The sequence below is a fragment of the Medicago sativa genome, chromosome 8 (assembly GCF_051527215.1).
Source record: "Medicago sativa cultivar Bolivia chromosome 8, Bolivia_mono, whole genome shotgun sequence".
In the NCBI taxonomy this organism is placed as follows: Eukaryota; Viridiplantae; Streptophyta; class Magnoliopsida; order Fabales; family Fabaceae; genus Medicago; species Medicago sativa.
In genome coordinates, this window is record NC_140756.1 from 86893376 (window position 1) to 86908379 (window position 15004).

Consider the following 15004-nt stretch of genomic DNA (forward strand, 5'->3'; position numbering starts at 1 on the left):
CATATGTAAGCATTACTAGCAATGAAATTTATTCCTTCTTTAAAGGGATAATCTTATTCAAAGAAAGGAAAAAAAGACACGAATTGGTAGACAAGAAAGATGGTGAGGAAAAGACGAAGATTAAGACGAGCTAGATATGACAAAACAAATTGTGATAAGAGAAAGCATGAGAAAGTGATGTATCAAAGATTCAAATCTTTGAAGACAAATTAAAATATGATCCAAGATTAGAAGAAATTAAGACAGGCCAGTCCAGATTCAATGTCATTTATCAAGTCGAGTCCACGTTGTAATAACGACATGTCATTTGGAATTTCTCCAATTCTCTACTTCTGGATTTCTTCAAATTCAGTGGCTTAATTACTTTCTTATCATATGCTACTAAAACTATATTCTCACATTGATAATCCAAAAAAAAAAAAAAAAAACTTTTGTCCCATTATGCCATGATTGCCTACCTTTTTTTCCCCCACTTTTCATGGCTACAGGCATAAATTTTCTTTTTTGAAACAAGACAAGATTGTTGGTATTTGTCTCGCATGATCAATAATACTATAGCTTCTTTTTTTTCAAAACACAAGAAATGTTAGATTGAAGAATTATAAAGTTATCAATTGCATAATTAACACCAAAACAACGGTGCCTCCAAACCAGGAAAAAGAATCTAATATATAAATTACAGATAAAATCATTCTTAAATATTTGTGTGGTTGACGACTCCATTGATAGAAATCATAAGAAAAATCTTTAACTTTGGGTTTGATCCAATACCAAATCATAACTTTCACCATATCCAAATAAGCAAGAGTTAAGCAATCCTAGTCACCGCACATCATATAATTGTGATATTTTCAAATTGACCAAACACATGACAACAAGATCGAATGAAAGCATTTCTTCACAAGTTTAATTAACTCTTTCCAAACATACATGAATTGAGTTGTTAATGATGTCTTAAGGAAAACAAGACAACATGGATTGCTCAACTACAACCAACATAAGAGACTTTGTATTGATCAGGTTGTATTAATTCATCTTCAATATCCCTGCAATGATAATAGGAAATATCAGAAAATGAAAACACAAAATAAGTACTTAGTAGATATAATTTATATCCATGTAAACAAATTCAACAGGCAAGTAACAGAAAGCAGAATCAAGGCATGTATGTAGAGAAGAGATGTTCACATGCAAGATTTCTAAGAAGTGTACGAATTTTTACCTAAAACATGATATTGATACTTAAATCACAGGCAAAATGCTTAAAACTTGAGTTAAATTCTGAATTTTATAACATGATGTAAAAATGACAGCCAGAATGCATAAATTTGAGTCCATTCTGAATTTAATTTAATATGAACAGAAAGTAAGAGCAACCTTCCAAGGTTTGAAACAATAAAGTTCAGTTTTTCAGCTCAACGCATAATTTTATGGAATTACCAACACAAGTAAAGTCCAAGCGTATTCCTATATATGTATTTGATTTTTCTTTATTACCAACCTCCTCATAATAAATCACAATTTAAAAGTCAATGAAACTCAAGGATTTTCATCATCTTATCTTAGCTCTAATATTGAGTAATTTCCTTTACAGAAATGCTTCTAAAAATATCTTTAAGCACACTCATAAGTCATAAGAATATCTACCTGAGTCATGCCTAGGAATCTACAAACACTTGGGCCAGTGGAGATTTTTGAATAAAGCAGTCAACTAGACTTGTTACATTCTCATCTAGTAATATATTTGACGGTTTCACTTTCAATTTCAGTGACTTCAATTTAACAAAGCAAGGAAGTCGAGTTATGATTGAATCGGAAGTTGAGTGAAGTAGAACCTGCACAAATATAGAGTATCATACATATTATGAAGAGTAATTTGCATAGTGAGATTAAGTATTGGCAAAAAAGTATATTGAATGAACTAATTAGGAGCAAAATGAAAATCAATGCTTAATTGCACTTTTTGTCCTCCTAGATTCCCACATGTCTGGCAAAGCAAATAACTTACAACATTGCTAAATTTTGATCCCAAAGTCTTAGGTGGGCAAACTGTCAAATGTGTGTGAATTTTAGGGGACTAAAAACCTGGATTTTAAAAATTGGTAACTAATTAAGCTGAAAATTACAAAGGAAGTAACATACAAAAGAGGTTACCTTAAGGGTACTCCATGAGAGTGACAATATTTTAACGTAGTTAGCTAGCATCTGCAGCCAACTGATTAAGCCTGAATATGTAATCTCCAAACCATTAAAATTTACTTGTTCAAGAAAATAAAGATCACATACAGAGACCTGGTGAATGAGATCACGCAAGAGAGTGATAGAATTAAGGTTTGGAGTAGAAATCATAATTTTGTAACCTACTTCTTGAATGGTGCTTCCTATGGTCAAACTAGAAAGGTTAGAGTTATATATGGAGAGGAAACTCGCATTGCGACGTAGATTACATGTGACAATTTGAAAATGGATCAGCAATGCCATTGTCGTTCGCGGAAAAGGCGACATGCACAAGATGCAAGCTTTTCAATGCCGGCAAATGCAGGAAAGTTGGAAGTTGCACCATTTCAACTTCCGTTAATCTTTCTTTTCCTTCAATCTCACACGTAGCCTAAGAAATTGAAACAAATACATATCATCATCTAGAAAATGAATAAATGATTCAAGTGAGTACATGGATTCGGAATCAACATTACTTCATTTTCGTATAAGAGAAGCTAAGGCACTCCCTCCATACCACTATAAATGTTAGATTTGAAAAAACAAATTGTCCAAAATGAATTTCTTTTCAATTTTAAATCTAAAATTAATTACCCTCCCTAAAATATTGTTGAAAAAAGAGTCACTTTCAATTTTCAATTATACTGTCTATGTGTGCATCGTTCACACCTTACAACATTTGTCTCACAAAAATATATCACTCTAGCAAAAAAAAAAAAAAAATTGTCCCAATCATTCTAGGTTTAAACATATTAAGATCAAACATCACTTTATTAAAAATCATATTCAAAAGAAAAATGTGGAATTAAAGTTTATTGAAACCAAACATGAGTTAGCTGATATTTTCACTAAATCACTTGTTGATGAAAGATTCAATTTTTTTTGAAGAAGCTAATTAACCCACCCAAATTAACACTGAAGAGTATTGAACCTGCGATCTCGAGGAGGAGCACACTCTCGAGGAGGAGGAGGAGGAGCACCTAAATTGTTTATCATGCAAAATTCTAACTTATGTTGATTTTCAAATCAAGTTTAAAATGATTCTTAAAATTTTAAAAATCTTCTAGTTAGGAGTCAACCTGATCTTGATACTTCAGAAATGCTTATGAAGTTTAAGAATTAGTCTTTTTTTTTTTTGCACTTAGTCATTGATTTATTTCTCATGGATCGTCTTTTCCTATTTTCATTTAAGAATAAACAAAAAAACCCATATAAGCATACGACGACTAGAATTCTTAAATCTCTCTCTTTCTCTCTCCCTCTCCCTCCCAACAGCTAGTAAATCATTACTAGCTAGGAGCCTAACAAACTTCTCAAGATCTCTCTCACCCAGAAAGTTTAAAAGTAATCTATTTTCTTTTCTGAACGAAAATACTCGGATGACATTGAGTTTTGAAGACGTTGATGACTTTAGTGTATTTTTTTTATAAGAAAGAATAATAGATAAATGATCAAAATAAATTATTATGACGAGAAAATGATTGATTAGAAGAGAGATAGAAACAAAGTCACTTGTGTCTCTAAATATCAATGTCACCCAAGTAGAACCTTATGAGCTCATACGTTCGTCTCAATCTCACATCTCTCTCCTAGTTTCATTAAAACGTTAGCATAATCTATGTTTTTGGTAAAACCCTCACCAAACCTGAAAAAATGGCCAAAACCAAAGGTATAGAATTATCCTCACCAAACCACTAAAATCCCAAAATCATTTTGAGCTATAATCACATATTCAAGTTCAATACGATGTTGACCTTATTTTAGACCAAGTTGAATCTCAAAGTCTCAACTAAAATCCTCTTCATAGATGCATTTTGATGCTTCTAAGGTGGAATCTCAAAGTCTCAACTAAAATCCTCTTCATAGATGCATTTTGATGCTTCTAAGGTGATTCTAAAGCTCGTTCACCACCATCAAAATTTAATCATCCCTTCCACGAAAACTTTAGGAGTCATCTAAACCGAACTTAACCTCATATATTTAATTATTTAAATTGAACGATCTTTTATTTTATAACCGAATCAAATTGCACCACAAACATGGACATCCCCTTTTCAAAAAAAAATAAAAAAAAAACATAAACATCCCCTACATTATCGCTAAACTACAAATCTTACCAATGCTCTTGATTTGGATTAGTATTTTATAAAATATTTGCTTAACAATTTTTTTTTATGATGACCGAAGTTTAATTTTAAACTTGCATATATTATCACTAAAAAAAAAATTTGCATATATTATCACTAAAAAAAACTTGCATATATTATACATTGTTCCCACCAACTGAAATGTACGGAATTTAACATTTTTATTTTTGTTACCAAACTTGATTAATTAAATATAGGGTCTTGTTAACCAGTGTCCCGGACACTAGTTAAGGAAGCAAATATAGTAATATTTGCCTTAAAAGCTGTGTAATCAATGCATTAAAAGATTAAAAAATGTATTTTTTGATTTTCACTTTCTTCTTTAGCTTCCTTAATCGTTAACATTTTCCTTAAATATATACCTAAAATAATTTAGGTCGTGGTTGCATAAAAAATGATTAAAAGCGAGCAAGCAGTATCCATGGTTAAAAAAGGGATACGAAAATAAGAAGGAAGGTTTCTGGTTCGGTTGCATTCCTTCGCTATCTATCGTCACGCCGCGGGAGTGATGAGTTCCGCCGGTAAAACCTTGCGCGCTCTTTTTTCTCTCTTTCCGATCCATCTAGATTTGTTTTTCATAGTGATTGGTTACAGTGAAATTCGATACATTCTAAACACAAAACCTAATTCACTACAATTTTCCACCTCTTTTACTCCTTTTTCATATTTATATATATATATATATATATAGTCATTGCAATGTTTGATTTCATGCTAGTTGTTGCTTTGGATTACAATTTTGGTTTATTGTTTCAGATACAATCAATGGAAATTCTGCAAAATCTGTCAAAGAACCTGTTCCAGGGGAAAGCCTGGAACGAAAACAGGATGTTACTGGTGAGGGTTTTGTTCTGTAATGAGTATGTTTATTTTCGAGATTTATGCTCATAAACTTGTTCATATGCTCTTTGTGTTGCTAGAAGTAAAAGCTCAAGTTGATGCCATATGGGAACAAATGAATAAAGGAGTGTCCAATAAAGTTATTAGCAGTTTTAAAAGCAAGCCTAAATCTACTGCAAAAACCACATCAAAGAAGAGATCTTCGGTAATACATTGCCGTTGTTTTGTTTTTTATTTTTGTATAGCGATTTCTGTTTTAAAATTTATTAGCTCGATTTTGATTTCCTTCTACTCAAATTGTGAATGTAGAACTGGATGTCTTATTTGGGATTGGCGCCCAAGACAACTGAATCTCCTGGGCAGTGTGCTCCTCAAAGTGTACCTGGTGTGCTGGAAGGCAGTACAAGTGACGAAGGGAAGAAGTTTGCTGCTGCTGCTCTTGCAGCGGTGAAAGACGATGCTTTCGTTTCTGCCTCAAGCAGGGGGAAAGTTGTGGTAAGTACATTGATATCTATCCAGTGCTCCTATTTTTAGTCAGGTGCTAATCCAGCTGAAGTGGGAAAAACCTTGTGCATTTAGGCAATAGGGAGAGGAAAATAGATCAAAATTAAAGACGTGTGAATTTAAGTTTATTTTTTTACATTCAAAGTTGATTGATATAAAGACATGCAGAATCATATCCAAGAAAATTGTGACATAGGACTGGCTTAGCTTGTTTGTTACTGCTCCAATCACCAATTAGTATTGTCAAATAGCGGCTATAGCAACCCTGTTATAACATAGTGGAATTTGAACAAATCGTCATTGTTCTGCGGTATGCTAGTTAGTACAAAGTGTTGTCAAATAGCGGTTATAGCATTGCGGCGTAGCAGAATTAGAACCAACTGCCATTTTCCGTGATCCGCAATTGACAACATTGGTTCCAATAACCGTAAAAATAAAACATTGGTTCCAATATTTGATATAGTAGGGCTGCATATTGTTTAGTCCAACCAATTTGAGCATACCATACAATGGACAATTTTCCATTTGAAGTGGTTTGAATTCATGTTTGGTTGATGACTGACCATTATTCATTATTCATAGAACCTACATATTACATTTGAGTTTCAATGTTTGTTCATTTGTTTCCATTATCAGATTACTGAGGTTCGAGACTTTGCTGGTAAAGAAATTGAATATAAAAAGCTTGTGGATTCTGATTCAAAGGAGGCAATTGAAAGAGCCAAAGCTCCTGCACCTTCTGCTGTGGATGCTGTCCTTGAACAAATCAAGAAGAAAACAAAGCTCAGTGTACTTGATAAGACCAAAAAGGACTGGGGAGAATTTAAGGAAGAAAATAAAGGACTGGAAAATGAGCTTGATACTTACAAGAAGAGTTCAAACCAGTATTTGGATAAGGTTTCCTTTTTGCAGCGAACAGATTACCGTGAATTTGAGCGAGAGAGGGATGCACGATTGGCATTGCAATCCAGGAAGCGACCAGATATGCAAGACGACGCTGTATAAATGAAGGCAGTTGAAGTATGGAGTTGATACCTTGGCGAATTATTTATGGTTTTGTCATGAGTTTATTATCTTGGTGTTCCTGGAAATGTTTTGGCTTCTGAAGAGGAAAAAAAGATTTTGATCACATCAGTGGGTGATGATTCTTTTTGAGGTTCAAGATTTGGAATGCTTTCAAATGACATGGTACTTAATATGGATGAGGAAAACAGGAGACTAAAATATACAGATGTATTTTGGACTGACATTAGTTCATTAAATTCCATGAAGTGAGCCTCAGAGAACATGTCATTCACAACTCAGTGAAGTTCCTAGCTTACAAGAATCATTTTGTGTATGACTAATATCCATTTTTTTAAGCCATTGATCAATATCAATTTTAGACCGACATTAGTTCATTTAAAACTCATTTTACGTCTGGTTTCAAGCCAGAAGAGATCGATGAATATACTAATCTTTTACCTTTGCTATCCCATATTCTGCAATTGAATCGATGACATTCATTGTGCACCAAATTTTAAGCCACTGATAGTTTTAACTAAATGAATTCACTGATAGTTGCTCCTGCATCAAAATCATTCGAAAGTTTTGCTTTTGGAGACTATTTTTTTCCTATTCATTTTGCCATCCATTGATAAACACCAAATCCATCCCTCATTGCAGGCGTATCTCGAAGTGCAGACATCCTAATAGCACGTGATTGTGTGTTTTTGTTAGAAATCTCTAAATAAAAATAAACTAAAAGCATTCAGACTACTCTCTACAAAAACTTGCTCCTTCCACACTTCACATCCATTCCATTCAATTTGGTGGTATAAATAGACTCCATTCAATATATTATATTACCTTACAATTTTAAATTATTTAAACAACTCAATTATATTTTTCAAATATTCATACCACCCATCCGAAGCTCTAAAATGGGTCGCACTAATATCACAGTATACTTCAAATTTGTATTTTAATTCAGAAAGATTTCGAGAAAAAAAAAATGAAAAGCAACGTTGCATAAGTTGGAAATGTGGTTGAGTAAAGCCACAACATATTAAGCCAATCATCAATGCTTCTCTAGACTTTGCTACACTTTGGCTAAAGCTTGCAATGCAACCACCAATAATTGTGCTCTTATCAACCTAGTTAGTACTATTATATATAATACCAACTAAACATGGTTTTAGGCCAACCTACTAATCTGAATTACAGATTTGAATACGCTATCTTTAAAACGAGAAAGTTAATGACTCTCTCTCTATTATCTATCATTTCTCTTTCTTTCTTTTCATAAAATACATAAAATTACACTGAAGTCACGATGACTTTCCCGCCACCAAAGTCACTGAATCCCAATCTCAGCTAGCAGAGTCGGCTTGCAAATATGTGTCATCTTTAACACGCCTTTAGATTCAACACTAACTCATGTTACAATCAAATAACTCAGTCTGCATCCAATACCAACCTCGTAGATCTCTCAATCTTCTAAAACGCTCGTTATGGTTAAATTCTTATCCAGAGTGAGGAGTTAACCTAATTAACTTATCAATATGAAGATGCATATCAAAGAAGTCTACTTATTGTGTGATTCATAAAGCTTGGAACTCATCTTTTAACCTATACTCATACAGGCAAAGCGGAACACAAATCACATGACTTTTAATCCCATCAAAAGTTTTGAAATATGTAGACTCTGGCCAACTTTCAACTCTTTAAACAGGAGGCTTGAACCCAGATTTGAAATTTTTCTTCAACTTTTTATTTTTAAGAAATTTGTTCTTTAAAATTACTATTATTTTGCAAATATTTCCTTGTTTGGATATTTCTTCATATCCAATCTGCAAGATTCGTTGAGTTCTAGGCAGAAACATTAAACTCGTCAAAGCAAGTGCAAACGGCTTTCACACAGAAATTGATTCTTCAGCGAAATACTAAATGTTTTCAGCTGAGACTCATTGACAACTTAAACCAAGTGAACAAAGGAAGATGAAAATAAATCATATGGATCACTCAAATTGTTGGTCAGAATCGTGGGATTGAATTGTTTTCACCCAATTGTCAAAATTACAAGATTGCTCCTGAGAGGAGAGATATATATTATTCAGCAAGGATAAAATCAACACAATAATTCATCTTATTATGCATATGCATAGATGTAAACGAAGAGCTAATTTGTATATAAAAACCTGAATCTAAATTTAACACACAAGGTATCTTCTCGAAGTCAAGGTAAAATCCTTGGACAAAAATGAAAACAAGAGAATAAAGAAGCAACAGGCTCTTCAAATGTGAATTGGCTTGTCATAAGTGGCCATTGCGGCTTCTTTAACAGCCTCACTCATTGTTGGATGTGCATGACAAACACGTGCTATGTCCTCACTTGATGCATCATACTGCAATGCAATGGCTGCTTCATGAATGAGTTCTCCTGCATTGGGTGCCATAATATGCACCCCCAATATTTTGTCTGTCTCCTTTTCAGCAATTATCTTGACAAGTCCTTCAGCGTTATCAATTGCCTTCGCCCTGCTATTGGCCATGAAAGGGAACTTCCCAACACGGTATTGAACTCCAGTTTCCTTAACCTGCTCCTCTGTCTTCCCTACAGAAGCAACCTCGGGGTTTGTATAGACAACACCTGGTACTTTGTCATAGTCCACATGCCCAACCTTACCAGCTAAGTACTCAACACAAGCAACTCCATCTTCTTCTGCCTTGTGTGCCAGCATTGGACCGGGAATTACATCACCAATTGCATAGACACCCGAGACATTTGTGGAAAACCTTTCATTTACCAAAATGCGTCCTACCTTGTCAGTTTCAACTCCTATCTTGTCCAAATTAAGTCCAGAAGTGAATGGAGTCCTACCAGCAGATACAAGGACAACATCTGCTTCAATTATGGTCTGTTCACCACCAGCTGCTGGTTCAACAGTTAGCTTCACACCATCCCCAGAAGTATCAACTCCAACCACCTTGGTATTCAGCTTGAATTTCATGCCTTGCTTTTCAAGAGAACGCTGAAACTGCTTCCGGATTTCTCCATCCATGGATGGAACAATCTGCGATGCAAACTCAACAACAGTTACCTCAGAGCCAATTCGTCCCCATACAGAGCCCATCTCTAGCCCAATGTAACCTGCCCCAATAACTACAAGCTTCTTGGGGATTTCAGTCAATGCGAGAGCCCCTGTTGATGATACAATTTTCTTTTCATCAATAGTGACGCCAGGTAGAGATTTTACATCTGAACCGGTGGCTATAATGATATGCTTTCCTTTCACAACAGTATTTTCACCTTCAACGGTGTCTACAGAGACCTCAGATGGTGAAAGGAATTTTCCGTATCCTTTGACATATGTTACCTTGTTTTTCTTAAATAGGCCTTCAATACCCCGGGTCAGATTAGAAACAGCTTTGTCTTTTTGCGCCATCATGGCAGCTAAGTCAATCTCCACATTTGAAAATTTGACCCCATGGTTGGCAAATGAATGTTTAGCCTCATGGTACATGTGGGAAGAATGCAAAAGCGCCTGAAATATGAAGGCAACACAAATAATAATTACTATTAAAATAATACATGGGGACACAGCAACAACACTAACCAAAACCATATTCCACTAGGTGGGGTGACTATATGGATCAAACAAAGCATTGTGTAATGTCAAACACCAATTCCAGACCATATCATTTAACATACAATTTGGCTCCCCTAAAGTGAGAAAATCAAGAGTTGTTATTGCAACAACATACCAATGATTTAATATAATATGCTTGCAATATACACATTCAATTCGTTAATCAACGGTCCATAACAATATGTTTACTCTCTAACATCTGGGAGCACATCAATTTGTAAATTAAAAAATACTTGACACAGGAAACCAAGAGGTTAATACAAGTTTAGAAAGAAGCCAGAGTAGACTTTAAAAAAGAGATTTCAAGATACCAAATGACTCTACGAAAAGTTAAGTAAATTACATACAACTAAGAAAATGCAACTTAGTGTACAAAATTTATAATTTCTCCCATCCAGCTAAATCTAATAATCCGGTTAAGACAAGCGCTTAGACATGAAAGGTCTGTTTAGAATGACTCATTAGAGCTCATGTACTGCTAAAAACACTTGCGAGACTGTTTGGGAGAACTACTGTAAACAACGTATGACATGTCCATAAGCTGTTTTCAGCTTATTTCCATAAGTTCTCCACGACAGCTTAAGAAAACAGCTTATAGCTTATAAGAAAGCAATTTAAACCTTATTTTATCTTTTGTTTTAGAAGCACCTTATACATAAGCGCTATTCATGATAAGCACTAATGCAAATTAAGCTGTTTATCCAAACAGGGCATTAAATCAAGAACAGCACATACTTGCATTACACTCAATTATTACATAGAACAATACTAATAAAAGCACCAAAGACACAGAAATATAAACAACCGATGTTCATCCAAAATCAAAGTACTCTCCACCTCAGCAGAAAAAACTAACTTGAGATTCCAAAAATCGAAAATAACAAAAACAACACTTCCTTCAACTTAATCAATTAAAAATCAACAACAAAATCAAATCATATAATCATGTATAATCCACATCTATATCTATATGAGAAAAAATGAATAGGAAGTAGTAGAAAAGTGAATCGAAATGGAACCTTGGAAGGGATGCAACCAACGTTGAGACAGGTACCACCAAGAGCACCACGCTTTTCGATGCAAGTGGTTTTGAAACCAAGCTGAGCAGCTTTAATGGCGGCGACGTAACCGCCGGGACCACCACCGATGATGACGACGTCGTTTTCATCAGATCCGGAAGCGAAACCTCTTGACCTTAGAGAGAAAGTGTAACGGAGAGTCTCCGCCGATGAAAGAAGAGCGGAACCCTTCCTACGAGCCAAGTTCGCCATAGCCATCGTTAAGATTCTTCTTCTATTTCACACAAAACGCAATACTCTTTCTTTTTCTCAAACCTAACACACACACACACAGCAAAACCTATTTTCTTTAATATTTATAAATTAATTAATTGTTATTGTTTTATTTTTATTATTGTCCAAGAAATATTTATGTCATTGGATGATGCCTTTGTGGAGGGCCATTATTGGGATTTTTTAATATAACTATTTTTCTTTTTATTTCTCCCTCACCTGCAATGCAAATTCAGCCTTTGCTTTCTATTCTTACTAGTTTAGACTTGGACCGTTCATGTTTTTGTTATGATAATGTTTTTTTTTTTTTTAATTTTATTTTATAATATTCTCTACTTGGCTGCGGCTGCGGCCTAATTTGATTGAAGTGTGTGGTGTGAACTCAAAATATACTCACCACATTTGTTTTGATTAAGTAAAATTATAAGTAAATAACAAGTGACATAATATGTCACATTATTATTAATATTGATATATGGACATGTTCAACTCTCTTTTCCTAGCTTCCTCTCAAAAAAAAAAAAAAAAAAACTCTCTTTTCCTAGCTACAGTTCAAATAATGCTAAGTTGGGTTTCGAGATTTAGATTTGAGGAATTAAATCTATCTCACCAAGTACCAATGACTGAAGTTTATTTTATTCTTGAAACAAATAATGTGTGTACATTATATTAATAGATGGCTATAGTTTTATGTTAATTTTTTTTAGTTTTAAAAATTGTTTTCATGAACAAAATTTTATACAAAGTAGTAGTCACCGATTGACTTTTCAAATGAATTCATTTAGCTTTTTATTTTTATTATGATTTGTTTTAGGCTCTGTGATATTTATGTAATGTGAAATAAATCTCTCCCACACTTGGGCATATTTTCCTTGTGTGCACATAAAGTATTGATTGCATTGCTTGCCAGAAAAAGGTAAATTTATGACATGTTTTGGAGGCTGTTATGTTTAGAGTAAGAAGTTTTGACGATGCTTTCAAGCCTGTTTAGAGCGTTTATATAATGGACCAATGACTAATATCTGCTATCATAGCATGGAGTCTTAGTCTTGGGAAGAAACGTAATTTGATGTTGTGAGAGGATGCAAAGGACTCAATGGTGACTTGCGCGGCGACACAATTCTTACACAACAACTATCAAGTTGTTTTAACTAGATGATCAGCTAATGATAGTGCCCATTCTACTAGAACATATATCTCTTACGCTCATCGCATTATTTTCCTTACATTTCTGATTGTATTTTCTTCATTATCACTAGTCGAGATACCCGTGCTACAGCACGGGTAGCGCGGCTTCGCCGCGCTGTATGGCCGCGGCTCCGCCGCGTGTCGCGTCTCGGATGCACTTGGCATAGTGATTTTTTTTGTCTATAGTGAAAAAATGTAAAGCATTTAAAGCATAATAATGTATATATTGATCGTTAGTAATAAAAAATTATAAAATAATTAAATTTTAATATGAACAATTATATATATTAGATTTTAGTATTGATGATATTAAAAAACCTAATAAATAAAAATAATCATAGTTTTTATTTACTAATATGTTTTGGTGTGAAAAATACTAATAAGCATCCCGTGAAAAATCATAATTAATTGATTATATAATATTGTTATCTTAAAATATATTTCATAAATAAACATATGCTAACATATTCCCGTAAAAAAATACAGTGAGATATATTTTTGTTAATATATAGTCCATACACTCATATATATTTTATCAATATATATAGTTCTCATTAGATTTCAGAAATAAGAATATACTAATATATTCCCGCAAAACAAACATATACTCATATATATTTTTATTAATATATAGTCCATACACCCACATATACTTTATTAATATTAATAAAACTTAGGCAGTCGAGGTATTTAAATAGAGATATTAAAAAATACTAATTTTTTTGAAAGATTAAAAAATACTAATTAAAACTGATCACTCGTTATAGTTACTAAAATGGGTCCCATGTTACAATTGTACACTCCAACGGGTTTTTTATTGATACATTTTTTAAAAAAACAATGGAAAAAATTGAAGTGTGATTAATCATAGTATATTATAATTTTTTTTGTTTGTTTTAGTATTGACGATATTAAAAAAAAATGAAAATACATTTCACAAATAAACATATACTAACATATTCCCGTATAAAAACATATAGTGAGATATATTTTTATTAATATATAGTCCATACACTCATATATATTTATCAATATATAGTTCCCATTAGATTTCAGAATAAGAACATACTAATATATTCCCGTAAAACAAATATATACTCACATATATATTTTTATTAATAAATAGTTCATACGCCCACATATATTTTTTCAATATATTAATAAAATTTAGGCAGTCGCGGTGTTTAAATAGAGATATTAAAAAAATACTAACTAAAATTGATCACTCGTTGTAGTTACTAAAATGGGTCCCGTGTTACAATTGTACACTCCAATGATTTTTTTAGTGATACATTTTCAAAAAAAAGGGAAAAAATTGAAGTATGATTAATCATAATATATTATAATATTGTTCTTGTTTTAGTATTGACAATATTAAAAAAGCTAATAAATGAAAATACATTTCATAAATAAATATATACTAACATATTCCCGTAAAAAAATATAGTGAGATATATTTTTGTTAATATATAGTTCATATACTCATTTGTATTTTATCAATATATAGTTCCCATTAAATTTCAGAAATAAGAATATATTAATATATTCCCATAAAACAAACATTACTCATATATTTTTATTAATATATAGTCCATACACCCACATATATTTTATTAATATATTAATAAAACCTAGGCAATCGTGGTGTTAAATTAGTGATATTAAAAAAATACTAATTAAAACTGATCACTCGTTGTAGTTATTAAAATGGGTATCGTGTTGCAATTGTACACTCCAACGGGTTTTTTAGGGATACATTTAAAAAAAACAACAGAAAAAATTGAAGTATGATTAATCATAGTATATTATAATATTGTTCATGTTTTAGTATTGACGATATGAAAAAAGCTAATAAATAAAAATAATCATAGATTTTATTTACTAATATGTTTGAGTGTGAAAAATATTAATATGCGTCCCGTGAAAAAACATAATTAACGTATTTTATAATAGTGTTATTGTAAAATACAAAATCATATTCTGTTATAACAACAACACTTGTTAGGTTCCTTTAAAAAAAAACTTGTTAGTAAAACTGAATTGAAAATTAGTAGAGAAAATGGAGTTGAAAATGAAGTGAGAAAATGAAAAATGAAGAAAGATGGTAAGAAAAAGATAAGAGAGGAGAGTGAGATTGAGAGAGAAAAGTTTATTAAAATAAAGGTGAGAGAAAAGTTTATTATTA

The 15004-nt window shown here is 32.6% G+C and overlaps 2 protein-coding genes across 2 annotated transcripts; one reads left to right on the forward strand and one right to left on the reverse strand.

Moving 5' to 3' along the window:
• The first annotated feature begins 4735 nt into the window (after nt 1–4735).
• LOC146902766 (craniofacial development-like protein) lies at nt 4736–7115 on the forward strand. Its single transcript, XM_085733236.1, has 5 exons — nt 4736–4885; nt 5121–5201; nt 5285–5409; nt 5514–5699; nt 6345–7115. The coding sequence occupies exons 1-5, from the start codon at nt 4873–4875 to the stop codon at nt 6711–6713; spliced, it is 774 nt and encodes a 257-aa protein (XP_085589362.1). The 5' UTR covers nt 4736–4872; the 3' UTR covers nt 6714–7115.
• Nucleotides 7116–8688: 1573 nt separating this feature from the next.
• Nucleotides 8689–11691, reverse strand: LOC146902767 (dihydrolipoyl dehydrogenase, mitochondrial). The gene is made up of 2 exons (XM_085732337.1): nt 11359–11691; nt 8689–10234 (listed from the first exon to the last, which is right to left on the reverse strand). Exons 1-2 carry the CDS (start codon nt 11614–11616, stop codon nt 8984–8986), a joined length of 1509 nt encoding a protein of 502 aa, XP_085588463.1. The 5' UTR covers nt 11617–11691; the 3' UTR covers nt 8689–8983.
• Nucleotides 11692–15004: the final 3313 nt, after the last annotated feature.

Bases quoted from the DNA above. Each gene is read 5' to 3' on its own strand.
- LOC146902766 (XM_085733236.1), top strand. The intron at 5,410-5,513 runs GTAATACATTGC...TTGTGAATGTAG, and splicing joins CATCAAAGAAGAGATCTTCG to AACTGGATGTCTTATTTGGG. The intron at 5,700-6,344 runs GTAAGTACATTG...TTCCATTATCAG, and splicing joins CAAGCAGGGGGAAAGTTGTG to ATTACTGAGGTTCGAGACTT.
- LOC146902767 (XM_085732337.1), bottom strand. From the start codon at position 11,616: ATGGCTATGGCGAACTTGGCTCGTAGGAAGGGTTCCGCTCTTCTTTCA. The intron at 10,235-11,358 runs GTTCCATTTCGA...TTCATATTTCAG, and splicing joins TTGGTTGCATCCCTTCCAAG to GCGCTTTTGCATTCTTCCCA.